The sequence below is a fragment of the Eleutherodactylus coqui genome, chromosome 2, assembly GCF_035609145.1.
Source record: "Eleutherodactylus coqui strain aEleCoq1 chromosome 2, aEleCoq1.hap1, whole genome shotgun sequence".
Lineage (NCBI taxonomy): Eukaryota > Metazoa > Chordata > Amphibia > Anura > Eleutherodactylidae > Eleutherodactylus > Eleutherodactylus coqui.
In genome coordinates, this window is record NC_089838.1 from 48,095,984 (window position 1) to 48,118,217 (window position 22,234).

Sequence of the window (22,234 nt, forward strand, 5' to 3'; positions counted from 1 at the left end):
CCACAGACCCCCTTCCCAAATCCAGTGACATAATCAACCCCCACAGACCCCCCTCCCCCATCCAGTCACATCATTGTCCCCAGAGCACCCCTCTCTCCCCCCCCCCCCCCCCCTCCCCCTATACTGCTACATGACATTTATCACATCTGTCCCGATTGATGCAAACATTTATCTTCAGCTGCGGCTTGAACATTGCTAGTAACATTTTTTACAAAATAAATCTGAGGACAAATTTCACAAATTACAAGTCTTTTTATTCCCTTTTATTTTAACCTCCTCATCACTGAAGGGATTAATCTCACTCACGTAGATGCTCCTCTGTATCATGATGTGCCGACACTTGGGATTACTTTCATTTCTAAAAACCTTAAAAAACAAGCAAAAATAAAATAAAATAAAAAATAAAAACCAGTGACGAGCTGGATGACCCTTCACCCTGCCGCTAAGGGGTTAAAACAGAAAGCCATACGAACGGTGATTATTACAGGTTTTTAGTCTTTCGCACAGTTGCGACTAATACTGGACTGACCTCGGGCGGACACACACAAAAGAGGGAGGGTCTGTTCGGCAACATGGGTGGGGGAGGGGTGACTGACCAACAACCGACCTAACGGGAAGGGGGGGGGGGGGGGGGGCAATGATGTTAGAGAAACGACGAGGACCAGACATGTTCAGCAGTTTGTAAGGCACTAGGAGCGGAGGACATAAAATGGCGGGAAGCGCGTACATACACGCACAACGTCACATGCCGGTAATTTTACGTTTAGTGTCTCGGACTACGGAAAAAAACCAAACAAACAAAAAAAAAAAGTTAAAAGTTCGAGTTCTATTGTGCAACCTGAAAGTAAAAACAAATTGTATATATATATATTCATAGATGTATCGGAGAGGGCGTAGAAAACCGAATGCGTCAGGCTGTGCTCCAACGCAGCGCAGGGGGAGGAGCTGTCCCATTCTGAAAGACATTAAAGTGACTTGGAATAGAAAGAGATTAGCAGCGGTGTCCTTTTCAAGTCCTTCTGATCATTTTCATGCGGTTTCCCATCATTCCTCTTGGTAGACATGGTCTTTACTTGCCGGCTTCTTGCTCTACGTAGCCACGGTCGTCCCTGCTCGCGCCCCTTCACGACATCCTGGAACCCTCTTCACAAAGTTAAACCTTTTTTTTGCCCCTTTAATAATTATTATCCTTGTCCAATTTTTTTTCCTTATTTTCTTTTTTTTAAATTTTTTTTTTGGTATTTTTAGAAATTGCAACCGCCGTCCTTCCGTAAAATGTTAAAAATGGCAACCTTTCTAAAATGGTATCACAAACACCACCTAAGGGGGAGGGGTTGTAAAACTAAAAAGCGGTGCAAAAATGTTGTATCAGAGGTATCCAGAGTGACCCCCTCCCCCTTTATTATAAAAACAGGGGGAGGAGTGTAGGGTGGGGGGGAGGAGAAATAAAAACAAAACTAAGTGGAGTCTCCCTTTGGTGCAGAGTGTGAATACACCTCAACCGCTCTGCCGATATTGAAAGTAAAACTGAAAATTAAAAACTAGAGAGTCACAGAACGTTCGAGAACCCTAACTCTATAGACTCTTTATAAGCTTCTAGGTCTCTACGGCAACCGGATCCTGGCAAGGATCTGATAAGTCTAAGATCAATAAATACAACTTCTCCAGGCGCGCCGCCGGCAACGTCTGCCCTCCCCAACAGTCCAGGGGAGAGAGAAAAGACCTCTCTGTTGTAGGCAAGGTCCAAACCCCATGGATGGTGGGAGAGTTCAGGGGTCCGAGGTGCCCAGAGGTGCAGTTCTCTGCCTGTATGGTGCCCCCTCTCCTCCTGTCGGGATGGCATCATCACGCCAGATGTCCACAAATGAAGAGGAAGAAATGTTAGTCGACTTTAACCTTAAAGTGTAAAATTTGCCAGCGGGTGCCTCCACCTTTCTAATAGTCTGTGCCTTCCTTCAGTCCCATCTCCTCCACCAAGATCTAGATGTAGGGGTACTGATTCACTTTTGGTGGACTCAGGGGGTATCCAGTGTAGACCGTAGAGGAGGGAGATGCCGGGATATAAGTCTGATGGGCGAACTGCGCTTGGTATTGACTGTGGTGAAGACTTGGAGATGGAAGTAACCGGGGTGCCAGGCTCACAGGGACAATGCTGGCAGGGTACGCGGTGTGGCGTGCAGATCCTTGAGATGCCACTAGGTGAGCCACAGTGCCGGTAGAGCCCAAAGCAGCTGGTGCGGTGTAGGTGTACAGATGTGGCTGGCTGGGGAGGTGGGCTGTAGCCGCCAAGTGAGGGTGGACCGCCCCGTGGCTGGGACTGTTGTGGGGGAAGGAGTATGGAGCTTGAGCTAGGGTGGGGGTTATATACGCCTGCTGCCTCCGGTGGCTTCCAGATCGTTCTGTGCTAATGTGGTGAGAGACCTGCGAAGGAAAATATGAGAGAGAGAGACATCCATTATCTGATGTGACCATCCACAGTGTGTAGACGAGACCCACAAGAAGTATGAAAGTCACAATTAAATGGACCAATAAGACCTAAATCAAAAACAATCGGCTGCAGGAACCGGGCTAACAAAAAGCAACCTATGAACAGGACAGCGGGGACCCGAGGCAACAAAAACGCAACCAGCGGACAGCAGGGACCCAAGGCGACAAAAACGCAACCAGCGGACAGCAGGGACCCAAGGCGACAAAAACGCAACCAGCGGACAGCAGGGACCCAAGGCGACAAAAATGCAACCAGCGGACAGCAGGGACCCAAGGCGACAAAAAAGCAACCAGCGGACAGCAGGGACCCAAGGCGACAAAAATGCAACCAGCGGACAGCAGGGACCCAAGGCGACAAAAAAGCAACCAGCGGACAGCAGGGACCCAAGGCGACAAAAAAGCAACCAGCGGACAGCAGGGACCCAAGGCGACAAAAACGCAACCAGCGGACAGCAGGGACCCAAGGCGACAAAAATGCAACCAGCGGACAGCAGGGACCCAAGGCGACAAAAACGCAACCAGCGGACAGCAGGGACCCAAGGCGACAAAAAAGCAACCAGCGGACAGCAGGGACCCAAGGCGACAAAAAAGCAACCAGCGGACAGCAGGGACCCAAGGCGACAAAAAAGCAACCAGCGGACAGCAGGGACCCAAGGCAACAAAAAAAGCAACCAGCGGACAGCAGGGACCCGAGGCAACATAAAACCAACCAGCAGACAGCAGAGACTCAGGCAACAAATAAATGAGCTGTGGACAACAAGACCCATGAAAAAAAAGCAAAATATGGACCTGAGGGGCCTAAACCCCAAAAGCAACCAGCGGACAGCAGGGACTTGAGGCAACAAAAAGCAACCTGTGGACAGCAAAATCCGTGGAGGAAAAAAAAATATATATATATGGACCACTGGGGCCTGGACCACAAAAAACAACCCTTTGCACTGCAGGGATCCGAGGTACAAAAAGCAACCAGCGGACAGCAGGAAACCAAACAGCAAAAATAAGCGCTGGACACTTGAACCTGAGCAACAGACTACTGGCCCCCAGGGCCCCGGACAGCACAAACCACCAGTGCCTGACAGCCATGCTTTTCACGACTAGTATGCAGCCCCTGGCCCACCCTTTACCTGGCTGAGGTTGAGCGGCTGCTGTTGGAAGGCATGACCCGCGGCTCTGGGCTGGCGATACGTGGCTGACGTGGTAGAGCTGCTGGAGGAATGCGTAGTGGAAGCTGCTGTGGAGGATGAGGATTTGGGTTTGTAGGAGTGGTGACTTGTTGTATCTGCAGGCAAAAGTTATACGCTTAGTACGGACTTGTACACGATGGTGAGCACCAGCAACATCCCCCTCAACCCCAGACTTACCCGGCTGCCTCCGCTCACATTCCAGGCGCCCCTCACTGGGTTGGGTCTTCAGCGGTGGTACAATGATGGTGCGAGCGTTTGTAGGGCAGGAGATCTCCGGCTGGCATTTGGTCTCGTGGGTGGTGGCGTTGGATACACGTCTTTGCCGAGTGGCAGCATAGGAGCTGGTTTTGCTTGAAGAATCGGAGATGGGAGAATCGTGCACCGTGACGCAGCTGATAACGTTTCGGCGTTGCTTGGGGAGGCTGCAGGGTAAGGAGTCAGCATTTGGGGTTAGTGAAATAAACACAAGACCTTTCAAAACCTCCAGGGGGCGCTGTGAGCAAACCTTCAGTCATTCATTCTGACACAAATTAAAGGAAACTTGCTCATTAAAAACAAAATCCCAAATAATTATATTTTTACCAGAGGAGCATGCATGACATAAGTTTCCTCACTCACCTCCTAGGTGTTTTCACACACCTTCTAGGTGCTCTCCTAAGGCCGCCTGCAGACGGCTGGGCGGATCCGGCTGCGAGAAGTCTCGCAGCGGAACCCGACCTGAGCGTCTGCAGAGAGCAGCGTGACACTCACCTGCTCCCGCGGCCCCGACTCTTTCATGTGCTGGCTGCCGGCGCATGCGCATAGCGGAGCCGGAGGCCGGTGAGTGAAGTTTCTGTGTGGGGTAGACCATGTCGCCATTTGTTTGCCGTGCGGCCAAATCGCGGCCGTCTGCATAGGTTTGTTAACGCAATCCTATGGCAGCTACCAGGGGCAGAAATTCCGCGGGAAATCCCGCCGCGGAATTTCTGCCCATCTGCAGGCGGCCTAAGGCCCCCTGTCCACGGCCGAGGTGGAATATAGTTAGCGATTTTCCGCCGCAGGGGAGGAGGGCGAAGCGCTGACAGGCTCACTGCAGAGAATTGCGGCAATCGCAGCATGCGGCGATTTAAATCCCGCTAGTGGAAAATCGCTATGATTCTCCGCTCGTGTACGCCGGCGCTGCGCTTTCCATAGCAACCTTAAGGAAAGCTTCACAAAGTGTGATCTGTGATCATCGCCCGTGGACAGGCAGCCTTAACCCCTTAACGACCGGGCCATAGTGTTTTTACGTCCTGCAGCTGCAGGACGTGTATGGAGGGAGGTAGCGCCGCTATCTCCCTCCATACAGCGCGGGCGTCAGCTGTTTATTACAGCTGACACCCGCGGGCAATAGCCGCGCTCGGCCGTTCGCGGCTATTAACCCTTTAAATGCCGCTGTCAGTTCTGACAGCGGCATTTAAATCCCCCGAACGCTGTTCGGGGGTCCCGCACGGCCCCCCCCCCCCGCGGTGAGATCGGGGGAGCCGTGCAGGTGTCATGGCAGCCGGGGGCCTAATGAATGGCCCCAGGGCTGCCTTAGCAGACTGCCTATCAAGCCATCCACACAGGGTGGTTTGAAAGACTGCCTGTAAAAAAGCAGTATGATGTAATGCTATAGCAGAAGTCCAGTGCGGAATGCCGCAGTGTGGAATAAACCACGGCATGTTCTAAATACAATGGGAATACTGAGAATTGCAGTCAATGGAAGCCGGCTGTCACACTATACTTCCGCTGTAGTACAGCGGAAGTATCGCGTGAATACGCGGCCGAGCCCACAGCGTCATGCGTTGTACGGGGGGGGGGGAAGGGGGCGCTGTGACAGACTCCGCTGCAATATTCTGCTTGCGGAGTCTGTCACGGCCATGGGCACGAGCCCTTAGTCTCAACTCTGGCCTGGCAAAACTTAACCATTGTCTCTCATGCAGGACCCGGGAAGGCAGAGCACAATAGGGAGACGCGCTCCTCAGTTCTTTGTCATTTGCTCTGCCCCTCCGGTCATGCATTGAGAACAGCATAAGTGCATATATTGACTGATGGTTTCCTCTTTAAACACAGACACATTAAGTTTGGAGACAATATGTTGGGGCTGACCTGGGGGCGACGTGTTTCTGCTCTTCTTCTTCATCAGTGTCACTGCTGATGGTGATGACGCTTACAGCCGGGCTGGGAGTGTCGGGGATGACGATTGTTTGCCGCTGATGGTCAACACAGGAAGTACCTACAGAACTTTCTCCCCAGCCGCAGGTAATGGAGGGGCCACAAGCAGCTGAGTTCTGGGGTGCGTTACAGCGAGGGGGAGTGTTCTCCTTCACCCGCTTGGAACGCTGGGGTGAGCTGTGTGATTGGCTTGACGACACCTCGTAGAAGGAGTTATTCCTGCAGGGATAGAGCCGGCGTTAGGAAAGAAAAAAAACAGACAATGTGTGAAAAAGTGAGAAGATGATTAGAAGATTTACAAATCTATAATATAAATAGCAGATTGTAAGTGAAGCAAGACGTTTAAACCCCCCCGAATAATAACAAGGAGCTGCATCTAGGGGTTTCCACTCCTCACTTCAGAGATAACAGTATGAAGGAAATCTATATGTATGTGTATTATACTCCAGAGCTGCGCTCATTGCTCTGCTGGTGTCACTGTGTGCATACATTACTGATCCTGAGTTACATCCAGTATTATACTCCAGAGCTGCACTCACTATTCTGCTGGTGAAGTCACTGTGTACCTACATTACTTATCCTGCACCAATCCAGAGTTACATCCTGTATTATACCCCTGAGCTGAACTCACTAATCTGCTGGTGGAGTCACTGTGTACATACATTACTTCTCCTGTACTGATCCTGAGTTACATCCTGTATTATACTCCAGAGCTGTACTCACTATTCTGCTGGTGGAGTCACTGTGTACATAACATTACTTCTCCTGTGCTGATCCTGAGTTACATCTTGTATTATACCCCTGAGCTGCACCGACTATTCTGCTGGTGGAGTCACTGTGTACATACATTACTTCTCCTGTACTGATCCTGAGTTACATCCTGTATTATACCCCAGAGCTGCGCTCACTGCTCTTACCTTACTGCAGAGTGATGCTGCTTTTTGCGTGAAGAGGAGCTGCTGGTTGGCTGCTGTCTCATGACGTGAGCCACACCCACATTCAGAGGTTGGGCAGAGGGTAAGGTCATGTGACCTGCGAGGAGCGCTGGTTGCTGCATGATTGGATTATAGTGGCCGCCGTGGGCGTGGGAGTTCCTGCAGGTGTTACAAACATCATACTCATACATACATAAACAATTGTATACTACGCAAAAGTCCACAGAATTCAAGTAATTTGGAGAAAATCTGTTGCACAAGCCATATACAAAGGAAGGCTCACCGCCAGTCTGCCAGCTGCTGGGTGCCCGTCATGCTCTCTGGGATGACTGCAGTGTGCTGGACTGATGTATGAGCCGCCACTCCTGCCAGTTGCTGCCAGGCCGGGGGTAGAAGTATCTGCTGGGTGCCGCTGGGCCATGCCTGCTGCAGAGATAAGACGTGATACTTTGCGATTCTTGTGCACATGTAGACGTAACAGCGCCCCTTGGAGGCCACAGCAGCAATGGCAACATGCATTTAAAGCTGCACAATGAGCCCTAGTGGTTTTTCTCCCCGTATACCTGAGTCAGCAGCCCGGGCTGGATCTGCAGAGCTTGAGCGCTGGCGGTTTGTGTTACCAGAGGCACCGTGTTATCCATTCGCACAGAGTAGCCGCCATGTTTGGAAGGAGAGGTCTGCAGCCCTGAAGGGTTAAAAGAAACAGCACATTAGAAAGGGAGCTTAAGACGGTCTGGGAATAAATGGGCCGCCATGTTGCCGGAGTGCGATGTGGCCTTCACAACTGCGTCCTAAAAGCCCGCTAGGAAGACAGCTACAGAGCAGCTCCATCTAACTGAATAAGTCCAGCTCCTATTCCCTGCACAGCCAGGAAAGCTGGGGGCGCTACTGTGCAAGAAACAACCTAGAAACCCATCACTTTGGCCCCTTACATTCTCAGGATTGTGTGGGGTCCTTAAAGCAACCCACCAGACCTGGAACAACAAAGATGGCTGCACCACTTCTTTTGACTACCTGATGCTACATGCTGCTGACTGGTTGGCACGGCTCACAGGGACAGCACTGGCCAATCACAGCAGGTGTAATGTCTTATGCTAATGATGTATATAGTGTTCATCAGGCACTCAGAGAAACGCTACCACCATCTTTGATTCTCTTGGCCCCGAAGGTTGCTTTAACTTCTTTTTCCTCCTTCCTTCCCATTCCCTCCGTATTTCATTACCAAAAACCCCTGTTTAAGCCTTTGGTGACGCTGCCTAAAGATGCAACAATTTTCATCTCCACTTTTCAAAATTCATAACTATTATTTTTCGTCGACATAGCCGTGCAAACGATGAGAATTGTGGTGATTGGGTGAAGGTCTTGTCACCGGAGGCCCCAAAAGTGCCCCCCCCCCCCCTCAGCCTATAAAAGGCTCTCGGAGGCTCCTTATGTGTAGTGACCTCTTCTTCTGCTTGTTGACCACTAGACTCCTCTCTGATGCAGAGGAGAGATTTCACCCCGTTACCAGAGTTTGAAAGGGGCTCATTATACGGGTGTTAGAAGCTGAATGGTCGTATCAATGAATTGTCCCCCACCGGGCCGTTCTGTCCAAACTATTAGGAGGTGTTGGGACTAGCGGATGTGTGAGGGCACACAAAGTGACCGGGCTCAGGATGCCCCCTGCAGACCACCAGTAGAGAGGAGCATCTGACCAGACTGTTGGGGGGTGTTGGGACCAGTGGATGGCGGCACACAAGGTGACTGGGCTCAGGACACCCCCTGCAGACCACCAATAGAGAGGAGCGCCTGACCAGACTGTTAGGAGGTGTTGGGACCAGTGGATGGGGACACACAAGGTGACTGGGCTCAGGACATCCCTACAGACCACCAGTAGAGAGGAGCGTCTGACCAGACTGTTAGGGGGTGTTGGGACCAGTGGATGGGGGCACACAAGGTGACTAGGCTCAGGCTGCGCCCTACAGACCACCAATAGAGAGCAGCGCCTGACCAGACTGTTAGGGGGTGTTGGGACCCGTGGATGGGGACACACAAGGTGACTGGGCTCAGGACACCCCTACAGACCACCAATAGAGAGGAGCGCCTGACCAGACTGTTAGGAGGTGTTGGGACCAGTGGATGTGTGAGGGCACACAAGCTATTGGGCTCAGGACATCCCCACAGACCATCAGTAGAGAGGAGCATCTGATCGTCCGACAAGCACCAGCAGCTCCAACTGTTCCATTGTCCGCCATCCAGAGACAGGGGGCGCCCTTGTTACACTCCTGTGTCTCTCCGAACCATTTGCAGGCACTTGGCTGAAGAACCTTTGGTCTCATGGCCCCCATTACATGTACAGGCTCTGGCCCCCACCGTCGTCTCCGTTTGCAGTGATGACTGAACGATGAAACTGGACACTATGGAGGGGAACCGGGTTGTCTTCAGTGATGAATCCAGGTTTAGTTAGGGCACTGACAACGGCCGTATTCATGTCTGGAGACCTCGGGGTGAGTGCCTCAATCCTGCTTTTGTTGTGGAGCAGCACACTGCCCCCTGCTGGTGTGATGGTCAGGGGGCCATCACATTCGACAGTCAGTCCCCCCTAGTAGTGGTACAAGGGACAATGATGTTCAGGACATCCTGCACACACGTGTGCCTCTTATGGCGGCTTTCAGCCCACACACACACAAGGGGGTCATAGGAGCCCCTACAACATTGTCACACTTCCGTGGCTGCACCGTCGCCAGATTTATCACTAATAGAACATATATCGGACACCAACTTCCACAGCCTACGAGATTACACGATCTAGAGGCTCAGTTACAGCAAATGTGGTCTGATATGCTGCAGGATACCATACAGAACCTGTATGCCTCCATGCCCACCTGTATCACATCTTTTATCCAAGCTAGAGGCGCCCAACAGGGTAGTAGAGCCTCCATGCCCGCTTGTATTACATCTTCTATACAATCTAGAGGCAGTGCAACAGGATACTAGAGCCTCCATGCCCACCCGTATCACATCTTGTATCCAGCTAAAGGCAGAACAACAGGATACTAGAGCCTCCATGCCTGTCCATATCAGATCTTGTATCCAAGCTAGAGGTAGTACAACAGGGTACTAGAGCCTCCATGCTCCCCGTATCACATCTTGTATCCGAGCTAGAGGCGGTACAACAGGGTACTAGAGCCTCCATGCCCGCCCTTATCACATCTTGTATCCAAGCTAGAGGTAGTACAACAGGGTACTAGAGCCTCGATGCTCCCCGTATCACATCTTGTATCCAAGCTAGAGGCGGTACAACAGGGTACTAGAGCCTTCATGCCCGACTATATTTAATGAGGTGTGAGCTGCAATACCAGATGCAACCTGTTAACAGGTGTGGTGCTGTTTTGGATGAAAGTAGACAAGTTGTTATAATCCTGGATAACCCCTTTAAGTCTCTCCATTGCTGTGATGTAAAGTGCTGCACAATGTACAAGTGCTACATAAATAAAATAGATTATCATTTCTCATACACTTTTTGGCAAAACCTGACTCTCAGGGCCCTGTGCGCCCTCAACCACGAGCTGCAGCACTCTTACCTTGGAAAGCTGGAGGACAGACGATCAGAGCCTGCTGGAAGGGGTCAGGCCGGGCACAGATCTGCGTCGCTCCTGTCTGGAGGGGCATGCTTCTTTGGGCGACGGCTGCCATAGAGGCCGCAGAGGGCTGAGACAAGCGAAGAGCTGATTAGAGAGGTATAGACAAAGATGGCCAGTGCAGAGGGCGGGGCAGGGGGCACTTACCTGGCTGTGCACAGTATTCAGCTGGTTGCTGAACGTCATGGTGAGGTTGGTGGAGGTGCTGGGGGCCACATGGGTGATAAAGGGGGTCTTGCTGTGGTTCACAGTGTCGTACATATTCACCCGTCTCTTGCAGATCTCCATATTCTGGAAGCAAGACTTTACGCTGCATAGAGAAAGAGCGGGGTGGAAGAAGCCGGAGGGGGCAAAAAGATGCAGTAAAGGGCGAATGGAGAAGACCAAAGGGCGAGGGGGGAGAGAGACGAAAAAGAGGCAGCATTACTGAATGAACTCAAAAATCACATGATGAAGAAGAGCATTAGGCCAGTTTCACATGGGCAAGCGCGATATCTCACCCATCAATGAGTGTTTTACCCGCAAATGCGAGGCGATTTTCTGCAAAAACACCTTGCATTGCTTCTGTGACATTCCATTCCTCTCGCATGTTTCACGCGTAATAGAGGATCGGAAGAGTTTCCCATTAATTTCAATGGAAAACCCCGCATTGCACGGCGTGCGACAACCATGCAATGTATTTAACGTCCCATAGAAATCAATGGGCGAAAAAAACAAGGATATGCTGCGTTTTGTTTCCTCGCAGCATCGCTCATGTGTATGACTTCATTTAAAAGGATGGAGTTCTTGTTCACGCGAGTTTTGTGTGTCTCGCAACTCACAAGATTTGCGTGAAAGTCTCGCCCGTGTGAAACCGACGCTGCCAGAGACGCTCACAGACGCTGCCCACCCTATGACATATTACATAAGGAAAACGTTCCATCCCCGATCATAGAGATGACGCTTCCCAACCCAACTTGCCTCATGGCATAAGAGTCTCAAGTACTCAGACTGGTGTTAACCCCCACCCCCCTCGCGGCCATCTGACAACCCACAGAGAAAGGCTTAGGAAGAACACCGAGAAACGAAAAATATATTCAATGCACCTCGTTTCCTGCAGGGGGCGATAGAACATTAGAGAATGGCTGGAAGTTCACATTTCTCAACTGAATCGTTTTACTTATGAACCCGTCCGTATTCTTGTGTGCCCATCAGCCCCCCCTTCCCCACCAAGGTACCAGGAAGACACCGTACTGTGAGCTATGCGGGAAATCCAGGAGATGCGTCATTGTGACGAACGGATGGTTCAGCGTCTCGATGGGGGTTATTCTCTTATCAGCGTCGATGGTCAGCATTTTCTTGAGAAGGTCGATGAATTCTCTTCTGTCCGCCTTCTCTACCAGCATGTCGCTGCCTTCCAAATCCGAGGTCATATTCACCTGCATTAAGGAAATACGGCAGCAAAAACCATCAGTAAGTCCGGTCCAGATCACAGAACTATTCCCAAGCCGCCCAACAACAGCGGAGTCCAAAATAACGGAGCAGGCGGTTATAACGTCATGTCAGCCCGAAGCGCAGAACTTGCGCTAAAGCGGGTCTCCAGTTCTATGTGAATTAGATGAAGGGGATCTGAAGTAGAAATCCCCTGCTAAACCTCATATAAGGGTACGTTCACACGCCATATTTTGTGCGCCAAACTACTTGAGTGTCTCATCGATTTAAAATGGGAAACAGTGTCAATGTCTTGACGACACATTTTTTTTCCAGCGACCTCTATTTAAAATGCGCATTGGGAAAAAACATATAGTCAAAACATGGACACAGTTTTCCATTACAAATCAATGGAAGGATACGTGGAGACGGTGAAATTCACTGCAGCGAATTCTGCATTAAAAATCATGTCAAAATCCATGGCATTCTGCTATGGTTTTTGGCACGAATCCACATGCGGCATTTGCCCCGTCAATGGGCTAAATCCGCGTACGGAATGCGGATACTGAAACAATGCGGAAAGTAAAGAAAACTGGCATGTCACTTTATAGTTTCAGCTTCGCAATTCCATTGACAGAGCAAATTCTGTGTGTAAATCCGTGCCAAAGCCTTCTGCCGTGGGATTGTACCCTACCAGTCAAATCCACATGCCGCGAAAAAAATCCAGCGTAAATTGTCCGGCGCTCGGAATCTGCGTCAAGAAGAGATGAGTCAACGTTTTTACTGCAATGCCATTTAAAATCTGTGCAATGTAAGCAATGGCGCAGACTCCCTTTAAAATTAAAGGGCGTTGTCGTTCCCATCTCGGTCATACATGGCGGAAACGGCAACACCATTGATCATAAAATGAGCAGGTGAGTGGGAGGATGGAAATAGCTGAGCTGCGCCGTTTCTGTAACACCTATAGAAGTCAATGAGAGTTACGCAAACAACATTGAATTGTAAAGCGGTTAGGGAAGCAATAGAGCACGTTGCGTGGCACGTTTTGCGTAACTATCATTGGCTTCAATGATAGATAGGGAAATGGCGCAGCGCAGGGTGCTCAGCTATTTATATCCTCGCAGCAGGATATAACTCCAGGTAGGTGCGGGGCTCGGAGGTGGCAGATTCTGTGGATGGGACCGCCAAAAATCTATTTTGTAAAAAGTAAATATTTTGACCAGACCTGTTTTTTTTTTACTTTTTCAAGATCTCCACTTGCTGTCAGTGAACAAAACACCCTTGCTATCATCCAGCGATAGCTCCAATACACTGTAACAGCTATACAGCTGTGTCAGGGGGTCAGGACAAGTCTTCAGCCTCCAAATGTAAATCACAAATGCTTCCATTCACTGACAGGAAGCAGAAAGTTACGGCACTTCATACTACATAATCTTATAGAAGACACACAGAACAGGAAGGGTTGTCATGGCCCTCATACAGCCCCCCCTCCGAGCGTTCTTGCACGTGGACGTACCTGCGCCATATCATCCAAGCAGTTGAAGATGTACTTTCTGGCTTCCTTGGACTTGATGCCGGTCTCAGACTCGTGATCATCGGGCGTCTGCAGGAGAAAAGCGAGAGCAAACCCGTTATGCGCCATTTCATTGCCCTGTGCAAGTGTACAAATAATGGCGAAAATTTATGAAGCTGTCTAAAAGGAAACCTGTCTGTTGCCATAGCAACCAATCGCGGCAAAGCTTTCATTATACCACAGTAGTTTGAGAAATGCAAGCTGCGCTCTGACTGGTTGCTAAGGGCAACAAAGGCAGTTTTCCTTTCAGGGATTAGAGGCGGCATTCATGTGCAATTTTTCCACGGCAAAAGTCCACAACAAAATCTGCGTCTTTAAACTGCGGCTTTTGGTGCAGATCCGCCTGGGAATCTGATGTGAAAAATTCGCTTTCCATGCATTTCTGCGTCAAGAAGTGATAGGCCACTTAGTGCGGAATTCGACACATTTTTTCACCGCAGGTTTCGCCCTTTCAGTTGAAGGAGTGTGTTCTACTGCGGATCCGCACCAAAGTCCGTGTTAATATCTGCACAAATGATGCGGATTCTGAGGCGCATTTTATGCAGATTTCCCGTTGCACCAAATCTGTTAACCCTTTCAATGTCACCATCAAATCTGACAGTGGCATTTCAATGCCCCATTGGAGTTTGGTGGTTCCGAACGTCCCCCCGGTAGAAGATGGTAGCCGCCTGAATGTATTGCATTATACAGGTGAGCGATTATACAACTGCAATTTGTAAAAATGTTAAAAAAAAATAAGGAAAAAATAAAGTAAAAGATTTATTATTAAAAAAAAATAAAAGGTAATCAAAGTTAAAAAATCCCTCCTGTTCCCATAGATGTAATTTAAAATATCAAAATAAAGAAATCCCCCAAACAAATTTGGTATTACCGTATCCGTAAAAGTCCGATCGATAAAGTAATGCATTATTTACCTGCACGGTGAACGTCGGCAGGAAAAATAAAAATAAAAACACAACTTGACAATTGCGCTTTTTTGGCTCCAATAAAAAAGGTTTACTAAAATGCAATCAAAAAGTCATATTTACTCCAAAATAGTACCAGAAGAAGCTACAGGTCATCCCGCGAGAAACGAGCCGCGCACAACTGTGCCGGCGGAAAAAAAAAAAAAAAAAGTTATGGTGGTCAGAAAACGTCATTGGGAAAAAAATGGATTTACTTTTGCAATAATACAGAAAAAAAACAAACTATAAATTTTGTATTGCGGTAAATGTACCAACCTTCAGAATAAAGTTATAGGGTCATTTTTGCCCCATCTATACGCCGTAAAAACAAGACCCCCTCAAAGAAGGCAGTATTTCGTTTTTTTTACCCATTTCACACCATTTTTGAAAAAAAAGTTTTTTAGTACATTAAGTATTCCCAGTGAAAAATACAAGTTGTCCCGCCTCGAGCAAGTAGTCCTCAGGCAGCGACAGAAAAGTAAATGCGCTTTCTGCCTGTGAGGCGTCAGGCTGGTCATGTAACCCTGGTGGTCTTGGTACTCATCATATAGTCAAAACTCCTCCCACCTTCAGTCTCCACAGCGGATACGGGGAGTCGCCATCACGATTAAAGAACCTGGTTGTCTTCGTCCCGGAGCTGAGGAGATATTCGGCAGGCAAACCCTGAGTCTGGGAGATGTACCGGATCTGTCAGGAGAGATGGAACATAATGATAGATCCTTAAAGGGCCACTGATCCTAACAGTGCAGGTGAAAGTCAAGTCAAGTAGTGACCAGGGAGGACTCTACACATCCTGTCATTTATCTCCCCCACCTGGACTGGCGGATAACAGGGAGCAACAGACTAATTAATTGCACAACACATATGCAGAACCTCAGTGTACACAGGACCTGCTAAAGACAACTCACCTGATCATATTCAGAGGCCCCAGGATACAGAGGCCACCCCAAAAACAGCTCAGCAATCACACATCCTAAAGACCACATGTCGATGGCTTCACAAAAGGGTAACCCCAGTATAATCTCCGGAGCCCTGCGGGAGAGAGAATGCAGTGATCAGACTGTAATCACCAATCGTTATAATGACAGAGAGGGACACACAAAGGGTTAATGCAACCCAAGTGGGCATGCTCCTTGGGGGGCATCAGATCTCTACAAAGGGTTAATCCCCCTTAACTAGTAAATGAGATTTCAATCTTGCAAATCTCAGCTCTGCATCATCTGGAGGTCAGGGTGAAGGAACATCAGATATGCCGAGTGAGAACATCCCAGTAATATCATACATGGCGCTGCTCTACAACATCACTAATATGTACCAGGCTGCTCCAGAACATCCTTATATAACTATATACTGGGCTGCTCTAGAACATCCCAATGTCATGATGTAGCAGGCCGGACCAGAACATCCCTATATCATCATGTAGCAGGCCGGACCAGAACATCCCTATATCATCATGTAGCAGGCTGAACCAGAACATCCCTATATCATCATGTAGTAGGCCGGACCAGAACATCCCTATATCATCATGTAGCAGGCCGGACCAGAACATCCCTATATCATCATGTAGCAGGCTGGACCAGAACATCCCTATATCATCATGTAGCAGGCTGGACCACAACATCCCTATATCATCATGTAGCAGGCTGGACCAGAACATCCCTATATCATCATGTAGCAGGCTGAACCAGAACATCCCTATATCATCATGTACCAGGCTGAACGAGAACATCCCTATATCATCATGTACCAGGCTGAGCCAGAACATCCCTATATTATTATATACCAGGCTGATCCAGAACATCCCTATATCACAATATACCAGGCTGAACCAGAAAATCCCTATATCATCATGTAGCAGGCTAAACTAGAACATGCCTAGATCATCATGTAGCAGGCTGAACCATAACATCCCTATATCATTATATACCAGGCTGCTCCAGAACGTCGCTATATCACAATGTACCAGGCTGAACCAGAAAATCCCTATATCATTATATACCAGGCTGCTCCAGAACAACCCTATACCATCATGTACCAGGCTGAACCAGAACATCCCTATATCATCATGTACCAGGCTGAACCAGAACATCCCTATATCATCATGTACCAGGCTGAACAAGAACATCCCTATAGCATCATGTACCAGGCTGCATCAAAACATCCCTATATCATTATATACCAGTCTGATCCAGATTATCCCTAATATCATAAACCAGGCTAAACCAGAACATCCCTATATCATCATGTACCAGGCTGAACGAGAATATCCCTATATCATTATATACGAGGCTGCTCTAAAAAACATCCCTATAGCATCATGTACTAGGCTGAACCAGAACATCCCTATATCATCATGTACCAGGCTAAACCAGAACATCCCTATATCATCATGTACCAGGCTGAACGAGAACATCCCTATATCATCATATACCAGGCTGCTCCAGAACAACCCTATATCATCATGTACCAGGCTGAACGAGAACATCCCTATATCATCATATACCAGGCTGCTCCAGAACAACCCTATATCATCATGTACCAGGCTGAACGAGAACATCCCTATATCATCATATACCAGGCTGCTCCAGAACATCCCTATATCACAATGTACCAGGCTGAACCAGAACATCCCTATATCATCATGTACCAGGCTGAACCAGAACATCCCTATATCATCATGTACTAGGCTGCTCTAAAACATCCCTATAGCATCATGTACTAGGCTAAACTAAAACATCCCTAAATGATCGTGTAGCAGGCTGAACTAGAACATCCCTAAGTCATCACGTAGCAGGCTGAACCAGAACATCCCTAAATCATCATGTAGCAGGCCGGACCAGAACATCCCTATATCATCATGTAGCAGGCTGAACCAGAACATCCCTATATCATCATATAGCAGGCTGAACCAGAACATCCCTATATCATGTAGCAGGCTGAACCAGAACATCGCTATATTATCATGTAGCAGGCTGAAGCAGAACATCCTTATAGCATCATATACCAGGCTGAACCAGAACATCCCTATATCACAATGTACCAGGCTGCTCCAGAACATTCCTATATCACAATGTACCAGGCTAAACCAGAACATCCCTATATCATCATGTACCAGGCTTAACCAGAACATCCCTATATCATCATGTACCAGGCTGAACCAGAACATCCCTATAGCATCGTGTACCAGGCTGCATCAAAACATCCCTATATCATTATATACCAGTCTGATCCAGATCATCCCTAATATCATAAACCAGACTGATCCAGTACATCCCTATATCATCATATACCAGGTTGATCTAGAACATCCCTATAATACATACTACCATTACCACTTCTCCTGGTGCTCCCTGGACGGGCCCTCCCATGACTTCTGGTACCACCAGGACTTTCGGGTTTATCCTCCAGCCTGACTGATGAAGGGGTCTACCCCAAATGCGTATCTGCCGGTTTTAATTAATAAAAGAGAAGTTGGATAATTTTATCCCAGGATCTGTCGAAATTCACCATCTGTTTCTGCACTCACTATAATACCTACCAGGCTGCTCCAGAACATCCCTGTACTAGCATACCTGGCGCTGATCCAGAACATCTCTGTACTATCACACGCTACTCTGGAACATCCCTAATAACATATACCGGGCTGCTCTAGAAAATCTCAGTATTATCATTTGCCAGGCCGATCCAGAAGATCCCTGCAACATAACAGTCTCTGCTCTAGAACATCCTTATATCATCATATACCAGGCTAACCCAGAATATTCCTGTAATATTATATAGCAGGCTGATTCAGAACATCCCTGTAATATCATATAGCAGGCTGATCCAGAACATCCCTGTAATATCATATAGCAGGCTGATCCAGAACATCCCTGTAATATCATATAGCAGGCTGATCCAGAACATCCCTGTAATATCATATAGCAGGCTGATCCAGAACATCCCTGTAATATCATACTTGGCACTGATTCAGAACATCCCTGTAATATCATACAAGGCTGTTCCAGAGCATCCCTGTAATATCATACAAGGCTGTTCCAGAGCATCCCTGTAATATCATACAAGGCTGTCACAGATGGCATGATCAAGAACATTCCTGTAACAGGAGTAACATTGATCTGGAATGCTTAAATATAAATAATGCTGATCCAGAATGGCCCTTTAATATAAATCATCCATATTTGGCTGTTTATTATTAAATTCTTGGCTGACAACCAGTACTGGTGGAACTACAGCTCCAATAATGGCAGACATTCCGCTTACAGTGAGGATTTGTACACCACAGAAGCATGTGAAGGGCCAGGCAGCACATGTGGTGGCAGCGGCAGACATGAAGACTTTCTACAGGTACAGAACGTAAATCTCAAAACTCTCGGAATAGTAGATGTCTCTGGAGGAATCGCACTGCAATGCAGGTGTATCCGAGCCGTGTCATCACCAGTGCGACCATCTAGACAGAATAGCAGAGCCGACTATGCGACTACTCACCGTAGGGAGAAAAAAAACGTATACCCAATAGTACATTTACAGCGAGTAATGAATCTGTATTGACTTTCTGTCATTAAAAATAGCGCATAATTTTCTGGATGAGCAATAAGTTCTGTAAAGATGGGGGGGCTGGAATGCCAAAAAAAAAAAAAAAAAGAAAACCCGCCTATTTTCCGAGGGGAGTGACTCAATTTTTGTTTTCATTTTTACTATTCACACATGCGATTTTCATGTAGGTGAAAAATGCACATAAATAATAGCCTGTGCACATATCGTGCATTATTTAAAAAAAAATAAAACGCCAACATGCTTCCACTGATTCCAACGGGCAAATAAGTTAATTTACTTTAAAATAGAACATGCTGTATATTTCTTTGCACGAATGAAATGCGCGTGAAAAATACGCTCACAGCAACAAACCCGCTGAAATCAATAGGTTCTATTCACAGCTAGCTACTTTTGCGTGCGCAATACGCTGTACAAATGTGTTCATGTGTATAAGCCCTTGGAGTGAGATATCGGTTTCAGACCAATCGTGCACCCATCCGTGAAAGTCGAGCCTTATGCCGTATTATTTACAAGGGCGAGTTTAAAAAAACATGCAAATTCCATCCGAGTGAAAATCGTACGTTTAGCAATACAATTTTCTCATAAATTGTTTCGTACTCGCATAGAAAAATCAAAATTTTACAAGAGTGATATTCGAGTTTCTCAGACCGATATCACACATTTGCCTGTTTAAATACAGCCATTCATACGAGCGTAATTAGCTGCATGCCGCTGAACGCCATGCATCATCTTGACATGTGTGTGCATGCCATAAGCGCCAAGATAGAACATACAGTGATTTTTATTGCGAACGTATGTGCAAGCGGCAACAATAATTGGTGCAGCATATCACGAGCGCAAAACCCACACTACACTGTAACCATACGTTCCTGTGAAGGAGACCTTATTTTGGCTGGTGGGCCTTACACCAATGTTTTGTACCGCAAAAAATGTTGCACGCTTAGAAGTTTGGTGTATTTTACGAGTCCTCTTAGTTACGTCCCTTTTTCTAGACACTTTTAAAAACCGCGAGGACGGAGCCCAAAGTGTGTAAAACATAAAACATATTTTTCTTCCGATGTGGAGAACGCCGTTTTGGTGAATTGTGCCAAATAGTCACTACGTATTTTATTTCAATGGGCTCTTATGGTTCGTAATACGAAGCAAAACAGGAAATGCAGCGTTTATTGTCATGCGGCCGAAGATCTGATGCAAAATTTACACATGTGAATAAACCTCTGAAATCAATGCGTTCTACTCACCCTGTGTTACGTGCGTAAAAAATCCGCACATGATGTGGCGCTAAAATACGCCTCATACACACGGGCGAATTTGTGCTCCGTATTATGCACATATTTCTTACACGCAGAAGACGGAGAGCTCGAGTCCCACTGATATGTATTGGGGTATTCAGACGTGGTTTTTTTACCTGTGTGAAAAACCCGCCCCAAAACAGCGTTTCCTATGTCGGTCCGTATTATTGACCAAAATTGCCCAAGCAGTCAAATGTGGCTGCACAAATACGCACAACATATGTGGATTAGTACATAAAAAATGTGACCTGTAGGAAAGCGTTGCTTTTTGGGTTTTTTTTTGCGCGAGTGAAAAACGCAGTTAACATGCGCACAAAAAACCTTTCCAGGGTCATATGTGCAGGGAATACGCCACATGTTCATGGACTGAAAACTGCATGCGCCCGTGAGAATAAGCCCTTAAAGTCAGTGGGATTGCATACAATCGCCGTGAATAAGCGCGGTACGCCTACTTGAAGGCTGAAATCAAAATCAATAGGACCTTCCTGCATTTTTTTTTGCGAACATAAAAAACACAATGAATGCATGTGCAAAAATAAATAAAACGCCATCAGGTCCCAATATGCGCTGAAAATGCGGCAGATTTCAGGGACGAATATTGCATCTGCGTGAATGATCTCTTACAGCGAGCAGCGGTAGGATGCAGAGCTGGGCACTAGCCGTACGTGGCAGGTCTGACTGTGGGAAGCAATCAGAGTGGTTGGGAGGACTCTCCGCTGTCACCTCCATCCTTCTTCTCCAGGCGCCACAGCAGCTGCCAGCAGGGGGGGAGCCGCCGCCATCCGCACTGTGCTGCAGAATCCCAGTATTAGGCGACAGTCGTGAGCGGCGTGCACAAACAGCGCCGGCAATGAGGGAGCCGGGAAAAAAGGCGCTGATTAACTTCATTAATCTCGAAGAGCACAACAGCACATGAAGGGTTACAGCATATATAATCTATATCAAGTCAGCTTCACAGTCTGCTGCAGTATCACTGTATCTAATCCTATCCCGTGTGATACTGTATGCAGGGCTGTGTATCTAAAACCATCCCGCGTGATACTGTCTGCAGGGCTGTGTATCTAATCCTATCCTGCATGAGACTGTCTACAGGGATGTGTATCTAATCCCATCACGTTACTATCCACTGAGCTACGTAGTCAAGCCTCTCATGTGTGATCCAGCCTCAGAGACCCCCAGAACACTAGATACTGAACCATGTAATGGTGAATTTCCTTAGAAGGACTCGGGGCCACCTGCGGACGGCTCTCGGGGCCACCTGCGGACGGCTCTCGGGGCATCTCCTGAAGATTGGCAGTGATAGCTCTCGTGTTGCCCGGGCAAAGCAGATGGCTACGTGGGCACACTACAGACGCGCTGTACGGTGGCATTATCTCGCGGTTTGCGTGCCTCTCACGATTACAGTCTATTTTTGCCAGCAGCGCACCTAGAAGGATTAGCGGTGACATTAATGCAAGTGGAGATCCAGCAGATTAGATCCCAGCAGGTGATCCTCTTAAAGGGGAACGCCGCCCTTCTTCCCCGCAAGTATTTACAGACTCTGGCAGAATCTGGACCTACTTCTCCGAGTCTTAGAAATCCTAATAGTTGCTTAGCAACTGATGACAACTTCCTGTCTGGGTGACCATCAATTCAGGAGACAGGAGTAGTCCCAGGAAGTTGTATCCGCTTCCTGCTACTCATGGACGCCTGCGGAGAAGCGTACACAAATTACTTGTAGGATCCCCTCTTAACCTCTTTATGACCACAATATGCCTTTTTACTGACCTCAGTAACAAGCTTTAAACCTGCACATACATTTTTTTTTAAGGCGTTGCTTGGCGGACTAGTGACAGCCCAGCTCCTGCTCTAACAGCCAGGAACAGAGAAATCTCAGATCCTGGCAGTTTAAACCTTTACATGCAACAATCAATAGAAACTGCAGCATGTACGCAAACAGGGGAAGGGGGCTTTTTTTGCCACCCATCAGCACCCCACAGTGTGATCACAAGGTACCAATGGGTTTCCACTGGTAGCCTGACAAAGTCCTCCAAGTCTGCCATGTAACTCAGCCTATA

The 22,234-nt window shown here is 47.8% G+C and overlaps 1 protein-coding gene across 2 annotated transcripts in view; it reads right to left on the reverse strand.

The window, feature by feature from the left end:
- Nucleotides 1-232: 232 nt before the first annotated feature.
- The window catches only part of HIPK2 (homeodomain interacting protein kinase 2), a 55,851-nt gene continuing 33,849 nt past the window's right edge, over nt 233-22,234 (reverse strand). Inside the window, exons 3-15 of one of the 2 annotated variants that reach the window (XM_066590806.1) lie at nt 15,237-15,360; nt 14,896-15,015; nt 13,328-13,414; nt 11,635-11,819; nt 10,549-10,711; nt 10,345-10,471; nt 7,345-7,466; nt 7,065-7,204; nt 6,764-6,940; nt 5,781-6,065; nt 3,849-4,093; nt 3,612-3,766; nt 233-2,421 (exon numbers count right to left, since the gene is read on the reverse strand). In XM_066590806.1, coding sequence (XP_066446903.1) covers nt 1,981-2,421; nt 3,612-3,766; nt 3,849-4,093; nt 5,781-6,065; nt 6,764-6,940; nt 7,065-7,204; nt 7,345-7,466; nt 10,345-10,471; nt 10,549-10,711; nt 11,635-11,819; nt 13,328-13,414; nt 14,896-15,015; nt 15,237-15,360 — 2,371 coding nt within the window. In that variant the 3' untranslated portion in view covers nt 233-1,980. Of the gene's footprint in view, nt 2,422-3,611; nt 3,767-3,848; nt 4,094-5,780; nt 6,066-6,763; nt 6,941-7,064; nt 7,208-7,344; nt 7,467-10,344; nt 10,472-10,548; nt 10,712-11,634; nt 11,820-13,327; nt 13,415-14,895; nt 15,016-15,236; nt 15,361-22,234 lie in introns of both variants that reach the window. The other variant, XM_066590805.1, reaches the window with a different exon arrangement.